The sequence below is a fragment of the Magallana gigas genome, chromosome 3, assembly GCF_963853765.1.
Source record: "Magallana gigas chromosome 3, xbMagGiga1.1, whole genome shotgun sequence".
Lineage (NCBI taxonomy): Eukaryota > Metazoa > Mollusca > Bivalvia > Ostreida > Ostreidae > Magallana > Magallana gigas.
The window spans coordinates 56,351,129-56,374,454 of record NC_088855.1 but is presented as its reverse complement, the minus strand read 5'-3'; the positions used below and the strand labels follow the sequence as shown (position 1 = coordinate 56,374,454).

The following is a 23,326-nucleotide window of genomic DNA, read 5'->3' as shown; positions in this document are numbered from 1 at the left end:
TTACTTATTCTTGATATGTGCAGACATTTTAGCTATTCTCATAAAACAAAACTTTGATATTAGAGGTATAATTGTCGATGGCAATGAACATAAGATTTCTCAATATGCAGATGATACTTCACTCATCTTAGATGGTTCACAGCTCTTGATACTTTAGAATTTTTTTCACACCTTTCAGGTTTGAAGATAAACAGTTCTAAAACAAAAATTGTATGGATAGGTTCTAAAAAAATTTCAAACGAAGTTTTTCACCATTCACGTTGGAAACTTGATTGGGGCTCCACTTCTTTTAATTAACTTGGAATCGAATTTTCTGTTGATTTAGATAAAATGACATCACTTAATTACGACAAACAATTGCCAAACGTTTTTTCTCTAATTCAACCATGGAGGAGAGAAATTTTAACTCCAATTGGTCGCATCAAAGTTGTAAAAAGTTTGATTATTCCAAAACTTAACCACTTGTTTATTTCACTTCCAAATCCAAAACAAGATGTCATTCTATCTCTTAGTAAGAGCCTGTTCGAATTCATTTGGAATTCAAAGTGTGAAAAAGTTAAGAGAGAAATTGTTACTCTCGATTACCTAAAGGGTGGTTTAAAAATGGTTAACATCTATAACTTCATGGCATCTATTAAATGTTCATATATTAGGAAATTAACTCAAGGCTACTAACCATGGATGAACTTTTTTAAATCAATAAGTGGTAATGACTTTGCAAAAAAACTTATTGATTTTGGTGATGATTTTCTATCATGCATGGTTGTTCAAAGAAACAATATTTTTTAGCAAGATGTTTTTAATTCTTGGCTCTGCTATACTAAGAAAATGATTAAAAGCTCATTAAATACCAAGAATAATTTCAATATTCCTGTGTGGTACAACTCTTATATAAAAATTGCATGTAAATATGTATTTATCAAAGATTGGTATATGAAAGGGGTTAAAATCATTGGAGATTTTTTGAATGAAAATGGAAACATATTGTCAAGAATAGATTTTACTGAAAGATTCCATTTTTCATATATACCTCCAATGTTATATAATAGTGTTATATGTGCAATATCAAAATACTTGACATATTTGTCTATTGATAAGTCTACTTTGAAGAGAGACTGCACTACATTTATGCCATTTTATTATGAGTCTATTTTTTTTAAAGAAAAAGTAACAAAGCATATATACATATGTTTAACCTCAAATGATTGTGTACCTACAGCTATCAACAAATGGAATGCTGAGCTATGTGATATTTTGCCAAATGAGCTCTGTGTACAGGATGTGTTTAAAATATGTTTTAGAACTACCAATGATTCAATATAGAATTCTCCATAGAATTCTTCCTGTTAAATATCATCTTAATAAAATCAGAATTACTACCTCTGACTGCTTTACTTTTTGTACTGATATGCCTGAAATTTTGCAACCTGCAAGAAAATCCAGCCTCTATGGAATGCACTTAGTATACTTATATATATAAGAAATGCAACAAAAATGTTAGTTTTGATGTCTGTAATGTATTATTTGGTGTTTATCCCCTTGATTGGGAGAACAGAATTCTAAACTTTGTAAGCAATATATATTTTTATGTTTAAAACAAAATAAGACGCCAAATTGTTTAGGGCTTTTACACTATTTAAATCAAAGATACAAGACTGAAAAGTATATTTATATTCAGAAATCAGAAATTGATGAATTTGAAAAAGCATGGTCTCCTTGGAATGATTTTATTAATCATCCGGCAGTTTAGAACTAACACGTGTACAATAATGCATCAATTTAATATTTCTTATGTTTTTCGGTTTTTTTTCTTTGGTTTGCTTGATTGGTTTTTTTTTCATGGTTTACAGTTTTACTGCTTAGGCATAACTATCACAAGCAACTACCCTACTCTTTATTTTATATTACAATATGGGATGCAATTGTGAGTATGTGAGAAGTAAGAGAGTGAATATTTCATAAAATGATTTATATATTCAATAAATGTGTATACACCGCAAAAAAAGAAGAAAACTGAACAGCGCGTTCAAGCAAAAAAAGTCCGTCACACAACTCAATAGCGTGCTACATTGCAGCACAACTTTAAACTATGGCTTGTTGCGTTATGGACTGTTGTGTTAAATACAAGCTGTGTGACAGTACGACGTCTTGTTTATTTTCCAAATGCGATGCACTCCAAATGCTATGTTAATTTTTTTGGGCGAGGGTCCTTACCAGACACTAAGACTGATATAATACAAACACTCTTATAATAAAAACAAGTTGCTGTCCTTTAAAAAGGGACAACAAAACGTGGACCATTTGCATGTGTTTCCAACGAAAACGTTAAAGCCTTAAGATTATCAGATTCCACCGACTCTAGCCCTCTGCTTTTAACCACTAAATTTGTACGTTGTATTACGTATACATGTATGTATAGCCCTGACTTTTTATCTCAGAATTTGAAGGGCTCATACTTCTAAAATAATCTATCTATGAATGAAGTTTGCATGTATAGTATCAGGCATTCAGTTAATTTGCGCACACATTACGATTCGCACTACTTTGTTAACTATGCAGTGAAAGCTTTGTGTAAATTTAAAATTTCATATTTTGATGCATTTTTCTTGAGATTTAAACTTTTTGTCAGTGATATAACAAGTTATCTGTGAGCCAATGCTCACTAGTGATACCCCCGCTCTGATGTGAATATGCAAAATAAGCAAAGTCGACATTTAACAGAAAGCTGGCATCCGATTGGTACAGAAATTTATCCCACGATATGGCATGCCTTAACAAACACTGTGTTAAAATTTCAAGCATCTGCGATAAATAGTTGCTGAGAAATCTTTGACGAAAATTTGTTTGATAATTTTGGCTAAAAATAAACAAAGTACTCATTTAACAGGTAGTTGTCGTCCAATTGGTACCAAAATACATCCCACGATATACCATGCCTATACAAATACTGTGTAAAAATTTCAAGCATCAGCGATAAACAGTTGCTGAGAATTCTTTGACGAAAATTTGTTTGAAAATTTTTGCTGAAAGTAAACAAAGTCGTCGTTTAACAGGAAGTTGACGTCTGATTGGTACAAAAATACATCCCACCATATAACATGCCTATACAAATACTGTGTAAAAATTTCAAGCATCTGCGATAAACAGTTGCTGAGAATTCTTTGACAAAAATTTGTTTGAAAATTTTTGCTAAAAATAAACAAAGTCATCATTTAACAGGAAGTTGACGTCCGATTGGTACAAAAATATAACCCACAATATGGCATGCCTTCACAAACACTGTGATAAAATTTCAAGCATCTGCAATGAATAGTTGCTGAGAAATCTATGACGAAAATTTGTTTGAAAATTTTGGCTAAAAATAAGCAAAGTCGTCATTTAACAGGAAGTTGACGTCTGATTGGTACAAAAATACATCCCACGATATACCATGCCTATACAAATACTGTGTAAAAATTTCAAGCATCTGCAATAAATAGTTGCTGGGAATTCTTTGACAAAAATTTGTTTGAAAATTTTGATTAAAGAATTAGCAAAGTCGTCATTTAACAGGAAGTTGACGTCTGATTGGTACAAAAATATATCCCACGATATGACATGCCCTAACAAACACTGTGTAAAAATTTCAAGCATCTGCAATAAATAGTTGCTGAGATAAATGCGACAGAAATTTTTGTTACGGACGGACAGACAGACGGACGGACAGACAGACAGACAGACAAGGGTAAAACAGTATACCCCCTCTCCTTCGGAGCGGGGGTATAATTATTCAATCACACTTTAATGCTTAAAAAAATTTAATCGGGAAGTTCTCTAGCCTCGCCTACTGTAAAAGTAAAGTTAAGTTACTTGTGTATTCGGAAAACAACAAAAAATTGCAAATAATTCTAATTGATACATGTTGTAGTTTCGGCATAACATTAATTTATTTCATAATACTGATAGTTCATATCAGATGCCAATCATTTCTTTAAAAGGAATATTTTGTTTCTGTACTGTTTAACGTTACCGATAACTTTACAATTACAGCGCCTTTGAACTTATGTGTGCATATGGCCCGGAACCCCGATCCCGATTCAAATAAACGTGTGCTAGCCTGGTTCCCTGAGCTACCCATTACGCACAGGAACCAGGCTAGCTCATGCGCAGGCTGAATTTTCCCCATAGCATCCGGTTTAACCTCGGTTATATATTTTCTGCGTGGACATCAGGGTCCACGCAAAAATGTATTAACAAGTCTTAGGTAAAGATGTATATAACGTTAGTTTCTCGGGTTTTCAAAGAACCAGTAGGTATAAACCAAATCGCACCTTTTATATTGAATAAGTGACCAAGTTAATTTTCCATATGCTCCCCCGTTACCTGACAATGCTTCACATAATCAAAAGCAAGGTTTGCATTAAATACACAAAATAATTTTGACAATTCGCAAAACATTCACCAGTTCAAAACCTCCTTCAAATTTGCACATCAATTTTTTTTCTTACATGTACATGTAACAACAACAAAATTTTAAATCACAAGGGCCGAAATTCCCAGAAAAATAATGAAATCGAAATTTTCTGGTAATATGCAGATCTACACATTGTATCATAAATACCTACCATATCCAATAACTTCCACGCAGCAGTGTAAAAGGAGTTAAGCTTACAAACTGTTCATTACTATACTTCAATGTATAGCCATTATTCTCAGTTCAAAGGGGCATAAATCCCCTCCAAAATAATGGAATCAAAACTTCTATTCATTATGTCGTAAATACCTACAAAGTATCTGTAAATTCCATAACAAATCCTCGTGTAAGAGGAGTTGCGCTAACCAAATAAAAGGAATGACGGACTAACTGACCGACTGACGGGCACGTCAAGGACATTACACACTTCACATCTTCTTTGCGTGGGATGTTATAACCACATGCACTATCACAAATGGACTCACCATCTTTAACAGTCTGTATGTAAGATACTGACAGTGATGTTATAAATCATAAGTTGGAAATTCAATACCCAATTAAAACAGAAAATTTTAATTAAAGAGTTTTTAAATTCAATAAAAAGAGAGAGAAATATGGAAGGAAAAACAAAAAATTTAATATTAATGCTGTAATGATTAAGATTACTTCTAGGTGAACACTAATGGCGTCATTTCCTTTCGGAGAACTGTATCTACATACACACCTAGTCCATTCCCTCTGGATGGTGACAGACGATTGGTTGCTATATTTTGGGCGGATGTAGATACAAGGAACGGGGGTAAAGTGTGGTACCGTGAGTCCACGAACCAAACCATGCTAGAGAGAGCGTCACAGGAGGTCAGAGATTACTTTCATAGCTTCTTCAGCTTCCAGGCCGCTTGGGTCTTCATTGCAACCTGGGATAATGTGGCATTTTATGGATGTTACCCCTGTGACAAGGTTTTATCGAGTTTTTATTAACAGCTTTAATGACTTTTTTAAGTTCAATCATGCGAAACTTTTCAACCATGTATTGTTATTAAAACTATTAAAACATAAATTGTATGATTTAACAGAGAAACACATTTCAAGAGATATTGATTACAAATGGACAGCATTCCTTCACAATTTTTAATTACAAAACTATCACGTGGACCACGGGAACTGCGAGTGGGGGTAACAGTAGCACCGGTCTGGGTGGCACACCTGCGCAGGTGAGGAATTGATCTTTGCACTAGCTATATGCTGAATATGAAAATGAAACCCATAACGTTTTATCATTATTATTGCAAACGTCATATTTTCTTAAAAACGCAGTTTTACAAATCTTTGAGACCAACGAAACGTGTTCGAGTGAGTGGAAAAACATGAATGCAGTAAGGTATGAATAATGTTCTCGCCATTGTATTGGCCACTGTATTGGATGAATGTAGTAATAAGCGTAACAATAAAAATTGAAAACTCATACGGTAGCAGTCGGAGATGAAAAGGAAATACATGGAATAAGTTTATAAGTTGAGAGTCAGTCGAGGAGTTATAAGCAAGATACACTGTTCAAAATTCGTTGTCATGTACACAAGGCTCGTGCTCTGTTTCTGGTTATGTGACCGCGTAGATTTACGGTACTAGAGAATTCTTCTGGAACTGCACCCGTCGTGTGCAGTGCGAACGGGGTGAGGGAATGTTGGCGTCGAGGGTATAAGGTTGTGGCGCGTCGTAGGCCGTAAGGTAAAAACGAAGGGTAGGTTTGCCGTATTCCCGAAGGTCCACCAGTATACAGTTCCAGAGAAATAAAGGGGCAATTGATGCAGGATCATTCTGAATTTATTGGACGCGAATCAACGATATATACACATTATAACAATTTAACAGACAGACATATGCATGTTACAGACGATTTGGATATGGCCAGTAGTAGCCTCCGGACTCAAGACTCTGGATGAGTCGGACGTGGCCGAGGCTGGCCGCCGTATTCCTGACTGCGGATTGACAATTGTACATAACTATATATAAGAATCTGAACAATGAATATAAATTGACAGGTGTTTACATAAGTAAGCTGAGTGAAAGGTTTACAGATATGAAATAATTCAATAAACTCAATGAGTCTTTGATGTCCAAGAAATGCAGAACTGATAATTGCACAATGTTGTTTTAAGAGATTAACAGTCCTTGAGACATGGCACTCTGTCTCTTTGAAATCACATATAGAGTCCGGAAAGTGTCAATCACAAAATAAATAAGTAACTTTGTAAGAAATAAACTGTGATAAAATATTACGAAACAGATGTTGAATTTTAAAAGTAAAGTCCAAAATAAAGTTATAATTGAACAGTGAATTTTGCACGGTGATAGTTACATCGGTTCAATGTACCAGTAAAAATTCTTTTTCAAGCTGATTTGTACATCTCCTTATTCATTTTAAGCATATATTTAAAAAAAAATAATGCTTCGTCTATATTCTTGTTCACTTTAAGCATATTCATTTTAGATCAAAAAACTGGAATTTTCACTATAACATTAAAAATATAAACAAAGGCTCTGTTTACATAGCAAATAAATGTAAGCTCTATAACTCGCATATAACTCAACTAATTTTGGTTTCCTATTAAAAATGCCTGTCTCAAGCATTGTAAACACTAAAATCGGAAGAAAAAAATTTGACTAAAATCGTGACCATGCCCCTTTAAGTTAATAAAAATTGTTGAGCATGACTCTTACTCCAAATGCATTTTGTAAAAATATATTGTTTTATAAATAATTTAATATTTCTTCACTGTAGGCTGGTTTCAATTCCGGAGATGGGAATAATTATTTTGCTGTAAACGCTTCCCGAACTCCCGCAATCCTTGGCATCAATCACATGTCCAACATCAATGTCCCTGGAAAGTTTGCTTTCCGCATCGATTCGGCGGAAATTCAAAACGGTGGATGTAATGTTAACGGTATGGCAAACAAAACAAACCCAGGCAACATACAAAAGAATAAAACACCATATTTAGAAACAAATAAAATAAAAAGTAGTTCTTATCTTAAAAAGGTACATTGACCATTGCACCCCGAAACGGCCCAATGCTTGGAGGACAATACATCGTAGTTGGAGGACCCTGCTTGCATTTTGACGACATTGCCTTTATAAAGTACTCACCATTGGTGCCGACATTTCCGTGTCAGCGCCTGTCTAATTACAGCGCCCTCTGTATAACTCCGATGTTCAATACGACGGGTGACATTACAGTTGATCTCATCGTAAAAAACCCATATGAGGAGATCCATCATCACAAAGGCCATTATACAATTTGTAAGTTAAGTTTCCTTCAGCTTCAGGCTTCATACTTGTTGTGAGTATCATTACAAGGAATGACCATTTAATAATTGAAAGATGTAAGTTGATTTTTTTTTTTTTTGCTTACAGTAAATCCTGCCAATTACAACAACCCGGTCAAAAGACATAACCCCGCAGAATGGTATGGCGGGCGTCAGTACACCATCTCCTGGGATCCGCTTGCTTTTGAGTTAAAGGATTCGGATAAAGTACATATTCACATGTATACAGTGAAGGTACACTTTGAAATTTGCATTTCATTTCCTCTATTTTCATTGTCACACAGCTCTAGAAAGAGCCATTGGCTATTCTTTCTGATATTCATTTAAATAAGTTTCAATCATCAGAACTACTAATGAAAGGGTTTTTTTAGGAACGAGGCTATAAAGACCTACGGTGGGAAAAAAACATTTTGCATGAAAACGTAGATAAAGGATTTGCGCAACTTACTTTGAATCTTCTATCCCAAGGATACATGGCAGCAATTCGAGTAACATCGGCTATAGAAACGGACCTTTCTATGTAAAGTCATCAATATTTATTCTGAACAAAAATAAAATTTACCATTATATAAATAGTGCCTGTTTGGGAGGGTAACAGTTGAAATTATCACCCCGAGAAAACCATTGTCAACCGACGCGAAGCGGAGGTTGACAATGGTTTTCGAGGGGTGTCAATTTCAACTGTTATCCTCCCAAACAGGCACTATTTATTTTGTTATACTGAATGTCTTAATTTTAAAGAAAACATCACTGCTTTTAGATAGGAATAACGTGAATTCTAAGGCGAACCGTACGCGCATGATTTTCGCGCATGTAACAATTTGTAATGTTACCCGTTGCTAAGTGCGTTGCTAACTCTGAGGGTAATAGAACAGATTATGAACTGCCTCTAAACCAATCAGATTTCAGTATTTAACATGAAAGTATAACAATAATAGATGTTGAATCCGTGTAATTATATCATATATAATCTAGGCCCGAGCGGGGGATTTGGACAGACATTTTTGCTGTGGTACCTTCACAACAGGAAACAACACGTTTTTGTAGAGATTGGATTAGACAGGAACGAGGCCTGCCGCTAGTGACGTCTGATGACGTACTAACTTGTCCCTGCACCCTACAGCAAGCCCTGATGGACACGACCCGCTACCAGCCCGACCCCGACTGTAACAACTTGAACACAAAAGACACGAATCTAAACTGTCTGTACAGAGCCAGTGCCCGTCACTGCATCCGATTAGGCGAACCGGGGTATGTGCTCATCTGTAATTTGAAGAAGAAAAAAACAAATCTTTTTTTATATGTCTTTTGGTTTATCCTCCACATATTCCAACCTTAAACATCCTAAATGTACTATCATCAAAAAGCAACCGGAAATGCGCATGCTCGTGTCGCATTTAACCAATTGTTCGGAAAATGTTTACCAAACACTAGGGTTTTTTCAGTTTGCTCGGAAAGGACAATGTTTGTTGCTATGGCAATAATGGAAATCTGCTGGATTCACGGGTGGAGGAGGGAGGCACTCTTCAGCGCTACCATTACCTTGGAGGTGATGACGTCATGCCTTACGTCACCAACTTCTACTACGATGTCTTGCCCTTCCTCCATTGCTGCAGATACTCTGCACAAGTGACAGACTTAGGACACCATGGGGTCACTTCCTACACAGAGTGTCCGATGTATATAACGTTCCGGAACATCAGCTCCTGTTATAACTACGTACCGCCACGGCCAGGTAATAAACGAAATCTAACCTAACACGATGTAAATTCTTTACTTATAATATATCATGCCTTTAAACCGCAGAGGTTTTTCGTTTTATTGTTTTTTTTCTAGAAAAATGTATTATTTTGGTAGTGTAATTAAATGATGAACATATGCTTACATTTTTATAACAAGCTGCTATAAGCGGAGACCCTCACATCAGAACTTTGGACGGTAAAGAGTACAACTTTAATGGAATCGGGGAGTTTTATTTAATTGTATACCGCATTGCGTCGTTTCAAAGCCAAGTCAGGTTTGAACGGGCCAAGAACAGTACAGGTACATATTTAATATTTGTGGGGGGATTTTTAAGGATTAAAAAGTTTCTGTTATATGACAGTGAATACAGTAAAAAAGAAGTGATGTAGAATATTAAGTAAACCTTTTAAAAATGGTTAACTGCTTTTTGAATTTGAATATTTATGACAAATCATAAGCTAGTTGAAGTTAATTTTTGCTTGCATGCCTCAAATGTCCAAAACAATTTTTTGAAAAAACTTAATAAATTATATGCGACCTCGTTTCGATCTTCCAATTCTTATCTTATGTCCAGTTACGACCGAAAGTGACGGACAAAACCCTTATCTCGAACAAAAGGTCCATTAACCGAAGAATTTTTCAGTCCTCTTTTTTGTTGTCTATCTGTAAAAAATGCGGTAAAGAAAAACAGGAAGTGAACATGACTGGATGATGAACTGAAAATTATACAAAGAAAGGCTCTCGGGGCATTTTTTTTAATTTCTTAAAATGTTTTAAAATCCACCTTATATACAATTAAAACAAATACCAATATCTCCCTATCAACACAACACCAAGACTTTTTATTCAAGATTAATAAAATGTAAATTTCAAGCACCATGTACACAAATTAAATTAGAAAAAAAAATGTAAGTTGGAATGCAAAAATGTATGGAAATTAATATGCATACAGAAAATTAAAAATACTAAAGACAAACTTTAAGCCTGAGTGGAGTTTAATTATAAACTATTGAACAATCTGCTATGTAGTTATCTTAACTTTTACTAAGCAAATGAAATAAAAATACTACTGCTAAATGCAAACATGGTAAAAAGATTGAAAATTCAAAACACCTTATTTTTAAATATGTTTATGTAGAACAAATTTGCAAAGCGGCAAGCGAGTGCTTAAATTTTGAAATCAAATGGGAAAATATTGTTGTTGGGTTATACGTGGAAGAAACACAGGTTCAAATTATAATTTTTTTCATTTAATGGGTGCAAAACACAGTTTTATATGTAACGTTATAAGGACGTTTTCAGATGAGGGGCAAGCAAAGCAGACCCCTATAAAAATAAATTGTTAAAACATGTTACATATATATTTATATATCAATAGAAAGATAAAATCGTGAATTTTTTAAATATTTAAAAATAATGCACATGTTACTTAATGCTAGAATTTATTTGGCATGCACTCAAAACATGCGGAAAATAGACAAAAGGATGCCTCCAAATGCAGTACACCCATGTATTTTAGGCTCCCCCTAAAAGCAGACTGCAACCAAATCAGCCATTTTTATTTCTGTACATTTTCAAGAATAAGTCCTTAGGCATCATTTCATAGTATTAACTGGGTACATTCGTCAGCTTTTTAAAGAGCTATGTTACCCGCTAAAAATTCATGAAATTCTGCATGTGTAAAATCCGGATGTTTTTGGAGTTACCGCCCTTTATTTTAGAGTCTCACAAGATTAATTTTTTTAAAAATTCTACATACTTTTTTCATGTATTCGAAAGATAATTCACTATATTATGCAACTTAGAGTTTAAAAAATTGATTTTCATGTATACCGCATAAAAATAGCAGGAAAATCCCTACCCATCATGCTTTTCCCCAGAGAAAAACCCCATGGATTTTATACGAAACTGTGTTTAGCTACCAATGCATAAAGAATATACAAATGTAAAATGTTTTGTAGACTTGAAAACTTTCCCGAAGCTATTTTTTTTATAAACAAAACAAAAAACTCATTCAAAAAATAATTTAAGGGTACACTGTGCAGTTCTGATAATGCTTAAGAATACAAAAGAAAAAACTTTTTCAACTGTTGATATCTAAACTTTGACATTTGTTATAATCCATTTTGTAATTCTTTTCTTTGTGCCCGATACACAGAGGACACATAGGGGCTATCCGTGTGTATTAACGCCTTTTCCGGAAACGTAGTGATAGACTGTATAATTATGTTGATTTTATGTCCACCGGGTAAGCCATGGGGTCAGCTTACTCTACTACATAAACCGATAAATGTAACACTTTTTATAACTCACTTGTGTGTATAATTATGTTTTCGTATACGAAACACTATGTGTTATTAATATATATGTTTTCTTACATGCATCATTGTGGGCTTTAAAATGATTTCATGTACGTATATATTTATACTTGAAATTGAAATATGATTTGAATTGGAATCCATATTTATGTATATGGTTTTTAATGACCACAATTTTGTTATTTGTTTTATAAAAAAAAAGATTTTGAAATGCTGTTCATCTCTCAGGAGCCCAATGGACATGTTCATGTACGGGGGAAATCGCCATTTTTTGTGAATTCATTTGCAAAATTAAAAGGGAGAAGCATTCAATCATCATTTTAAAGATAAATTCGTAACAAAAACAGAGAGAAACACTTCGTCATCAATGACAATATCCTGGGTCGCCCGGGCTCAAGTTCATTACTTTAAACATTATGCCATTCGAACCAACTTTTTATGAATCTGGAGAAAGCGTTGACCAATTTAATAAAAAAAATCATGTTCGGAATTCATAAAAGGGTCTTTATCAACCCTAAAAGTATAGAAGAAAAAATAATTTAAAACTTAAAAGATGTGCATTTTATGCTTAGAACACTTTGTCTGATTAATATATATAATCGCTGAAAATATTAAAGTTCCATTTTTGATAGTTCTTGAGAAAAATCATGAACAAGCTTAAATCTGAGATACATGTATCTCGAGACCGGAAGTGACATAACCAAAAAATGATCATTTAAAAAAAAAATGTATAAGATCTTAAAGTTTCATTAATATTGACTAAATCGTTTTTGAAGGAAACGTTACAAAATAATAACAATAGATAAAAAGAAATAAATTAATAACAATGAGCAATTAAAATGAAAGACCTTAACTATGTATTTCTAAAAAACTATATATAGCGATATTCATTATCTCTTCACTTGATTATTTTACATTCCAATATCTAAGATAATTTTTTATTCATATACTGCTGATATCAAAATTTCCAGGTTTTTCTTGGCAAAGATCTATATTTATGTTCGAATGGCAATATAGAACAAGAGACCCAGGGGCCACATCGCTCACCTCAGCAACAATTGCCTTAATTCTGATCAAATTAGCATTACAGTATCAAAATATTTTGACAACTAAGTACAGTAGATTTTGTTTTTAAAAAATTGAGAATCCGCCAATTTTTATCCACCTCTTTTTGTTTGGTAAATACCAAGCCCCTTTTGTTGTTGTACCTGTAAGAAGATTTTTCTCTATTCCTATATACCCCCCCCCCCCCATTTCGTGGCCCCACTTTTCTCTATGGAATCATGGTTTCATCAAACTTAAATCTGCATAACCGGTGCTTTCACACTTAGTACTGAGTTTAGGACCGAAAACTTTCCCTGAATGTTTTTAAAGATTTTCTCTATATATTCCTATGTAAAAATTCAAACCGCCATCACCGCCCCGCCCTACCACTAGGGACTGTGATTTTGTAAACTTGAATTTACACTACCCAAGGATGCCTCTACCCAAGTTTAAGCTTTTCTGGCCAAATAGTCTTTAAAAAGAAGATTTTTAAAGATTTTCTCTATATATTCCTTTGTAAAAATTCATCCCCCATTGTGGCCTCACCCTACCCCTGGACTATTATTTAAACAAACTTGAATCTATACGATATGGGGGTGCTTCCACTCAAATTTGGGCTTTCCTGGCCTAATAGTTTTTGAGAAGAAGATTTTTAAAGATTTTCTCTATATTTCTATGTAAAACATGATCCCCCAATTGTGGCCCCACCCTACCCACAGGGACTATGATTTGAACAAAGTTGAATCTACACTAGCTGAGGATGCTTCCATTTTAATTTGAGCTTTTCTGGCCTGATAGTTTTTGAGAAGAAGATTTTTAAAGATTTTCTCTATATATTCCTATGTATAACTTGATCCCCCAATTGTGGCCCCACCCTACCCCCGGGGACAACGATTTGAACAAACTTGAATCTACACTAGCTGAGGATGCTTCCATTTTAATTTGAGCTTTTCTTGCCTAATAAATTGAGAAGAAGATTTTTAAAGATTTTCTCTATATATTCCTATGCAAAACTTGATCCCCCAATTGTGGCCCCACCCTACCCCCGGGGACAACGATTTGAACAAACTTGAATCTACTCTAGCTGAGGATGCTTTCATTTTAATTTGAGCTTTTCTGGCCTGATAGTTTTTGAGAAGAAGATTTTTTAAGATTTTCTCTATATATTCTTTTGTAAAACTTGATCCCCCAATTGTAGCCCCACCCTACCCCCAGGGACCATGATATGAACAAAGTTGAATCTACACTAGCTGAGGATGCTTCCATTTTAATTTAAGTTTTCTTGCCTAATAGTTTTTGAGAAGAAGATTTTTAAAGATTTTCTCTGTATATTCCTTTGTAAAACTTGATCCCCCAATTGTGGCCCCACCCAACCCCCGGGGACAATGATTTGAACAAACTTGAATCTACACTAGCTGAGGATGCTTCCATTTTAATTTGAGCTTTTCTTGCCTAATAAATTGAGAAGAAGATTTTTAAAGATTTTCTCTATATATTCCTTTGTAAAACTTGATCCCCCAATTGTGGCCCCACCCTCCCCCCTGGGACCATGATTTGAACAAACTTGAATCTACTCTAGCTGAGGATGCTTCCATTTTAATTTAAGCTTTTCTTGTCTAATAGTTTTTGAGAAGAAGATTTTTAAAGATTTTCTCTATATATTCCTATGTAAAACTTGATCCCCCAATTGAACAAACTTGAATCTACACTACCTGGGGATGCTTTTCAGGCCTAATAGTTTTTGAGAAGAAGATTTTTGAAAAATACCAACAAATTTTCAATAATTCTCAAGTATCTCCCCTTAAATCCCCTTGACCTAGTGGTGCTTTGTGCCAAATTTGGTTGAAATCTGCCCAGTGGTTCTCGAGAAGAAGATGAAAATGTGAAAAGTTTACAACAACGCCGACGACAACGACAGACAACGGACAAATTGTGATCAGAAAAGCTCACTTGAGTCTTTGGCTCAGGTGAGATAAAAATGATATTATATATAAAGTAAACAGTTTACCGCCATTTTGGTATTTTTTTATTTGATTTGAACATATTTTATTATGCAAATATACATTTACATAAAAGGATTAGGCAGCAGGCAATGCCTATGTAAGCCTTCTCCATAAATTTGGTTTTTTTTTTGCATAAAATGGATTACTTGAAAGCAGTTTTTTTATTACTAACATTTTACACAGACTTGAACAAACAAAAACACATATCAGCCTACCAGACATTAACCTATCCAAGACTAATATATAACAAGAAACATTCAAAGTGTTCTATGTTTACCATTCGAAAAAGATAAGAAAAACGCATGATTATAATTACCGTTTTTTGTTTTGTTTTTTTTCCTTACGACAATAAAAAAAAATAACTTTAAGGAAGTTAAAAAGTGGGAAAAGGGTTGCTACCAAACGCGGGTTTATTATTTTTTTTATCTTTGTTTTTTTCCTGACTGCCTTTTCGATAATATATGCAAGCTAAAATAAATAAGAAATGCATTCTACTAATTACTTGTATAAACAATATCTAATCTCATCCCAAAAAGCAAAAAAACAAAAACAAAAACAAAACAAAAACAACAACAACACACACACATAAAAGTTCATAGTAAGTATATCAGATAAAAACCGGCGATTTATAAAAGGTAATTTTAAGTATAAATAAACTATTTTTATATATTGCAACGATCTTGTAATTTTGGGAGGTGACTGGTATTTGTTATATTTTTTAATGCCCGTGCACTTTGTTAAAGTTTTATATATATATGTAGTATCGTTTTTTGTTTGAGCAACTTGACTGATTCATGTAACAAATTTAAATATTTTTAATCTGCATTTTAGGGGAAATTGTTAATGCCAGTGTCTGCACAGCTTTTGTCGCCGAGGTGTCAAACGCATCCGACAGGGTCGAAGTACGACTTAACTCCATCAGGGTGGCGGATGTTATCATCAACGGACAGGCCCAGGACTTCAGTGATGTCGCCTGGCTCAGATATCGGGGTAAGTATACCCAAAAATGAATCGTGTAACATACCTTGTCAAAAATTATTCAAATTATATCAAGCATATTAAGCAAAAAAACATTTATTATTTCATTATAACCGACTTCGATCCATCAAAATAGTACCTATTTTTAATCACTTATTTATATATTCTATTGTTATTTAAAGGTGTTTCGGTGCTAAACTTGCTAAAAAAAATCTGGAAATTCTCCGAAAAGGGATATTCTGGTTATGTTTTCTGAACTGGACATATCATTTCGGATAACTGCAACCAAAGACGTTTTAAATGTTATCATTGTTGTTGCAAATGATCTTCGGAAAGGTATTTTGATAGTTTGCAAACAAACAATGACCTATTACAATGTACATGTATCTTAACAGCTTTATACATACACGTGTTCAAAAAAATATAATGAAAAATTGATATACTGGACTTAGTATTTGTAAATTAAATAAGTTATGAGTTACATTTATTACATCTATGATGTAAAGTTGTTGGATGTATACCTCATCAACTTAAATTGTTTACAATAAAGGAACACTAACGGGTATCCTGGGGGACTTGGATGGAGACCCTAGCAATGACTTACTTCTTCCAAACGGTACCTCACTGGACCCAGACGCTACGGAGGAAACCTTCTTCAGAGCATTTAATACAGCTTGTACGTAATACTATATCAACTCCAATCATTTGTCTTGAATTTTGACAAAAACACTTCTGTAACGCGTTTCGATTAATAATTGATAATTTTAGGGAGAATAAGTAAAGCGGGCGTCTTGTTTACCTATCCCGTTGGTAAAACATACAATGACTACAATGGCCATGCGCAAAGCAATTTCCATCCTGTGTTTGCAACATCCGTCATCAATTCTACAACACCGGAAGCTGAAGCACTTTGTGGTAACAACACAAACTGTCTATTTGATTTCCATGTGACTGGGTCAAGGGCCATTGCCAAAACAACATTAGACTTTACGGTTGACCTTGAAGAGGCGGAGGACGCAGCCATGCCAGGTAATTAGGGGTTTCATTTGACATTAAATGGACCGATACTGATACTGAGTTATGTTTTGCTGTGATCTCAATAATGACACGATGATAAAATGCAAATCAATTTACACGCTCATAAATTTTGTGAAACAATAAAAACCATGGTTTTTCTTTAAACATCTTACAGTAATAACCTGTCCCATTTTGCCTTCCACTGACCACGGTGTTTGGGTCTCCAGTAGTACCATGGAGAATGCCACAGCTAAGTTTTACTGCCAAATGGGCTACAGGGAAAACAGTTCATGTAGACAGACGACGTGTAATGGCGGCAGATGGGAGAATTTTCTGCCGTGCACGTGTGTGATAGAGATCCCAACAGTACCAACCCCATCGTCCCCACCCACACACACGGTTCCTACAGGTCGGGCCCCGCCCCGTGCCACCCCGACAGACAACTCGTTGTTGCTGCGGTCCCTGTCTGACAAGCTACAACTGATTTGGATTACTGAGATCTCAACTGCCTTCGCCGTTGTCCTCATCGCTTTGATCACGTCTCTGATCGTTTGCTCTAAGTTCCGGTATGATACAATATTTGTTTTGTTTGTTAAATTTTAAGTTAAATCTATATCTTACTCACGAGAATTTAAAGCTGCATATATTCCATTTTGCCTTTACAATCATAGTGTATAGGATTGATTTAAGGAAATTGTATGGTCTTTAACTATTGTACGTGCTATATAACACACGAGCAACATAATAAAGTAAAGTTTTTTTAACATCAAATTCATTTCCTATTTTACAGATCCCGCAGAACTGTAGACCCGATTATAAAATTGGCCGGAGAGGGAGAAATGGGCACAAAATGCATTAAACATTATTAGGAGAATGCTTTGTTTATAATCGCCAATTTATATTTGCAAACTTTAGTTTAAAAGCGTGTCTGTTTATATGGTATTTTAGTGTACAATCATACAGGTTTCTTTTATTAGCAAATGTGAAAGCTTTCAACTTTAAAAGACGTTCTGATCGGGAATCTATACGTTTATTGTGCTTTCAAATTAATATGAATTGTGATAATATTTGTATTATTCTTGATTTATTAATCTATTACAACATAATTACGGATCGTCGTTGTCATGTTGGTAAAAAAATCCTCAATATAATATGTTTTAAATAGTTATTTTCAAATATAATTTGTATAAATCCACAGAATTTTTAAAAATGTAGTTTTATTATTGTTATTAAAACCTAGTTTCATATTAACCCGCTGTCAAAGTCGCTTTATTAACGATAACAACTTTTTTGTGACACAGATCTGTACGCTCTCTAGTTTATCAAAATTAAACAAAATATTACAAAATATATGTGACTAAATTTTTATTAAATAAACTAAGGATTTTTCATACAATAATACGATATATTTATTGTTTTATAATTAGCAACAGAATAAAATTTTTGCTTAATCCATTTAATGCGTTGTTTAATCCAGTTGTTTCACCGTTTCATCCGTGTCCCTCTCCATTTATGCCCCTACCGGCCCCACCGGCAATTCGACCTCGACCAATTCAACCTTATCTTGGGATATATCCCCGTTTTAAATATACAATGGAAAAACACAAAACATTTGTTACACACTTAAGACATTTAAAAAGGTTTCAACATTAGATTCATTTGAATTCTTATTCAAGAAACAGACGTACGGACAGAGAGAGATACAGACATTCAAAGAAAAAGACATACGGAAAAATTAATTATATCAGGGTTTGGGTTTCTCAACCATAGTTCGCCTTATTGGGTCTCGTCAGTTGAGGTTCTTTTGCCGTTATCTTTAATTTTAATGAGGAATTCTCAAATATTAATCATAAAACGATTTGTTTGTTTTACACGTAACAACAGAAGTTTTATAATCTTGTATGATTTATTCGTTACAAGAAAAGGTTGTGCTTCTCATAGGAATTTTAATGAAAGTACATGTGAAGCAGTAGTTGCATGGATAAACATTGATAGATCTTTTTACAATTATTCGATTGTATTGAATTTTATATATGTAGACACAGTAAATAAATAACATATGTATAGTACATCTAACAAATCCCGCCATCTATCCGAGATATCCGTTTCGTCCACATCCGTACGGACCGCATCCATTGTTTCCGTTTAATCCATTAAGACCATTCAATCCGTTAAGACCATTAAAGCCATTGTTTCCATTCAGACCATTCAATCCGTTGTTTAATCCGTTCAATCCGTTGTTTAATCCGTTCAATCCGTTGTCATTGTTTCCATTGTTCCATCCGTGTCCACCTCAGTTTATGCCCCTCCCGGCCCCACCGCCAATTATACCTCCACCAATTCGACCACCTCTGGGGATGTATCCACGTGCTAAATAAGCAATAGAAAAGCAAATTTAAAAATTGCTTACTGCACTTTTATTATTCGAAAAGCTTCAAAACGACTGACTGCTTTCAATTCTGATTCAAAAGGAGTACAGACAGACATAGATACAGACAGACAGACACTTACGGTATGCACAGTGTACAGCGGCGACACAGACGGCCAGGAGAATCAGGGATCGAATCATGATGTAAGCAGCAGGTAAATAAAATTAACTGTGGTCAGGCACAAGGATAAGGGCGACTTATATACCACTAAATTTAATTAAAGCTGTCAGGAAACTGGTATATTCGGTGCAGGTCAGGTTCATGTAAAATTCAAAGTGCTTCCGTCTTTTTAATTTTTCTGAAAACAATGACCTCAGCTAATTATCAATGTGTTCGATTTCGTCCGCTAAACCAAAAGAGGTAGACGGCAAAATCTATAATTTTGAGATTCGGAAAACTGTTACTTAAAATTTGTCTATTAGAATTTAGAGCATAATGGTTTTCATGTGTTCCTAAACTTCACTTCTTTTACCTAAATGAATATTAGGCTTAGGACAAAGGAGAACGTTTACAAGAGAGATGGCAGATAATTTCTTGATACCTAATTTGCGATCATTTTAAGGTGTAGGTACTTTTCAGTCAACTTGCAGGTAGAGCTTCAAAAATATCATCTGTGTCGGGTTTGTATATTGTACATGCATAATGCATCACTGCACGGGGGGGGGGGGGGGGGGGATTCAAGATTGTGTGTCTATATTGTAAAAGTAGAAAATAAACAGTCTCAATGATTTTTCAATATGCAGCTTTTTATTATATGTATGTGCGTCAATTATCATTGTATTTGTTTACTCAGTATGTTTCCAAAAAGATAATTTAAAAAGTTAAGAGAATATATATGTCCATATAGTTTTTTTATTTCTTGATTTAAGTAAAATTTCAAAATAACCACGATTGTATATATGTAGATTGACAGTTTATCTGAATAAGACGCACTTTCTTCTTTTTGTTCTGGTTATATTCAAATAGTTTCTACTATTCAAACAGTGTCATGTATTAACCATCGACCTGTTTTATTGTCATGATATGTACAGAGTGCACATTGACCTTATGCGCAGACAATAGAACCACTTACGGTAGATAAGATGTTTTAATTGGTTCATGTTAGATATCATTACCGTGTTACGGAACGAGAGTTGATAATTATATGCACCACTGGAAGTATACACCTTCATAAAGTTTTCTACAGGTTAATCAGTGAGTGTAAATGAAGAAGACATTGCACGATCGCTTTGCATAATTATATCTATTTTACATTTATGCAAATGGCAAGATAAATTTTGCTAGCTCTTACTTTCTTTTCGAAAGACAATATTTAAAAAAAATCATAAGAGTTTACTACTTCGTGTATTTCATTTCAAAAGTACTACACAGAACTGGTTTTTGTTTTACATTTTGTAAACTCCTATTAAATATTACAATACTGTCCTTTACGGAAATTAAGATTCTTTATAATCTTATTTTGGACAAATTTTGAAAATCATAAAATTGAAAAAGGATTACAAAAGTTGAAAAAAAAACCATTACCTTAATCTCATATACGAATCCGTAGTACAACACATAATATTTTGTAGAATTTATTGCACTTTTTAATTTTTTTTATCACATTAAATTTTCAATCATCCTTTAAAAATTACTTTATTCTCACAACTTATTTAACTTAATTTACAACAGAATCAACAACAAATAAATCAACAATGCACAAACAGTTTAGGAACACATCAATATAAATCACAATTACATATCTATGATATAATGCTGATTACAAAACAAAAAATTAACAAAAACATGAAAAGTTTGCATTTTTTCATTCTTAATAATTTCACAGATAATCTGATTATCCCCATCTCTGTACGATACAAATGTTTAAAACAATTATGTAAAGAGGATAACTCTCTCTCTTTTAAATGACCGAACTTTACACAATGAGCATTAGAGTAAGGACTTGCGTGGAATACGCGGCATCAAATCTTTCTTCATGATATGCAAACCTGCTCTATTGATAACATTTTTACCAAGCGCTTGAAATCCTAACTTTTTACTTTCGGAAATTAAGCTACTTTCCGAGGCGACTCCGTCGACTATTTTTAAATTAACCGCTTCGGGTCCTGTTATTCTTTTAGCAAAAATGACGGATTCTCTTAAAGCTTCGGGAGACAGCTTAAAACTGAAAAATATCAAAGTTAAATACAAGTTTGAATATGTTTCAAAAATATGATTACAATTTTTAGAAATAAGAATGTTATATCACTCACTGCAGAAAATCATGCAGAGGAGCTGGTAATCTAGAGCCTAGTAACACTTCATTCCAAGTTATCCATCCGCGGTCTGACCGCATCACCCTGTAGTCGTGACAAAGAGCAAGGAACGCTCCGCCAGCAAAGGAATGTCCTGTTGAATTATACAAGGATTTCAAAGTCATCAATAGATAATTTCTACTTTTTAATGTCAGTCTGTATCTAATGAAGATTGTTTTGAAAGGTATAGGGGGTGTTCGTACATGTATCTTTAACGTTTAACTGATTAAATGTTTACATAATAAATCGCATGAGAAAGAACCGAAACTGGTTGGATTCAAATGTCTCTATACATCGTAATGCTAAACATGTGATGTGTCACATCGTGTGACATTGTGTATAGCTAATCAATGTTTTATATAATTCATTAAGTTAAATCCTTCTTCAAGCCATAAAGGCGCACTAGACATGTGCCTTTCTCCACAAAAGGGCTCGAACCAGGACCTTTAGGTTACTGAACAAACACCTATGATGTGTTCCATTATACAACTCATTAATTACCATTAATGGCTGCGACTGTTGGCATGGGGAAGTGCATGACTCTCCACAGAGTGTCATACAGGATGAGGAAAAACTTCTTCTTGACGTCATTATTCTCTGACATCATCCATTCTAGGTCTATCCCATTGCTATAGAACCTGCCTTCACCTGTTGTTACCAGAATGCGGGTGTCCTCATTTCTATAAGGTTATGGAATAAAACAACAGCTTCATGAACAACTTCAATTAATCATTTGTTATCCTTCCAGCCCGCCATACATAACAGTTAGCTCATGGAACCGTCTTCAAGATTGTAAACCCTTATTATCTGACATTCAAGGATTTAAATGTTGATAAATTGAAAACAGTTTATCAAACAGCCGATATCAGTCTTTTACTGCACAATTGTTTACGTGTGTCACACATCTGTGTAAAGATCTAGCAAGAGAAAATACTAAGGGTAAACCTCTCTACTTCATCCAGAGCGTCGTTAAATTGCTTCAATGTCGTTAAGTTCAAGCGGTTCTGCCCATTTCTCATCGTAAGTAAAGCACACCCATCGTCATAGAACTCTACCGTTATCCCCATTGTGTGTTAGTCGCACCTGTCCATGGGGTCCACCCTCACAATTTGATCTTTAACCGATCGTATGTACGGAGACGCATGGGGGTAACTAATCATGTGTTTTGCGCAACTACTGTATAGGATTACAACTTTGTGTTGCTAAAATGAAATACAGTAAAACCAGGTTATAGCGAATTCCTAGGGACCGATTGATTTACTTCGTTATATCCGTAATTCGCTATTATATAAATAGTGCCTGTTTGGGAGGGTAACAGTTGAAATTGACACCCCGAGAAAACCATTGTCAACCGACGCGAAGCGGAGGTTGACAATGGTTTTCGAGGGGTGTCAATTTCAACTGTTATCCTCCCAAACAGGCACTATTTATTTTGTTATACTGAATGTCTTTTTTAAAATTTTTAAGAAAATTTTACTGCTTTTATATAGGAATAGCGTGAATTCTACAGCGAACCGTACGCGCATAATTTTCGCGCATGTAATATTTTTTAATGTTACCCGTTGCCAAGTGCGTTGCTAACGCTGAGGGTAATAGTAAATATTATTAACTGCGTCTTAACCAATCAGATTTCAGTATTTAACATGAAAGTATAACAAATCCGTATAACGAATTCGTAATAATAACTATAGCGAATTCACGTATATATATGTATTCTTAG

General features: G+C 34.3%; 3 protein-coding genes across 3 annotated transcripts in view; 2 read left to right on the top strand and 1 right to left on the bottom strand.

Moving 5' to 3' along the window:
- Window positions 1-23,326, top strand: part of LOC105335620 (sushi domain-containing protein 2) — a 149,191-nt gene that overhangs the window by 1,357 nt on the left and 124,508 nt on the right. The window contains exons 2-6 of the mRNA XM_066080558.1: window positions 5,126-5,413; window positions 5,530-5,667; window positions 7,236-7,398; window positions 7,494-7,754; window positions 7,869-8,014. Of these exons, the coding sequence (XP_065936630.1) occupies window positions 5,126-5,413; window positions 5,530-5,667; window positions 7,236-7,398; window positions 7,494-7,754; window positions 7,869-8,014 (996 nt within the window). The remainder of the gene's footprint in view (window positions 1-5,125; window positions 5,414-5,529; window positions 5,668-7,235; window positions 7,399-7,493; window positions 7,755-7,868; window positions 8,015-23,326) is intronic.
- On the top strand, window positions 8,913-18,268 carry LOC136273271 (sushi domain-containing protein 2-like). Its single transcript, XM_066077667.1, has 9 exons — window positions 8,913-9,031; window positions 9,226-9,515; window positions 9,680-9,823; window positions 15,720-15,878; window positions 16,158-16,202; window positions 16,417-16,542; window positions 16,635-16,895; window positions 17,059-17,449; window positions 17,674-18,268. Exons 1-9 carry the CDS (start codon window positions 8,913-8,915, stop codon window positions 17,750-17,752), a joined length of 1,614 nt encoding a protein of 537 aa, XP_065933739.1. The 3' UTR covers window positions 17,753-18,268.
- On the bottom strand, window positions 20,880-22,742 carry LOC105335622 (uncharacterized). The gene is made up of 4 exons (XM_011439598.4): window positions 22,552-22,742; window positions 22,108-22,286; window positions 21,565-21,700; window positions 20,880-21,476 (listed from the first exon to the last, which is right to left on the bottom strand). The coding sequence occupies exons 1-4, from the start codon at window positions 22,671-22,673 to the stop codon at window positions 21,242-21,244; spliced, it is 672 nt and encodes a 223-aa protein (XP_011437900.3). The 5' UTR covers window positions 22,674-22,742; the 3' UTR covers window positions 20,880-21,241.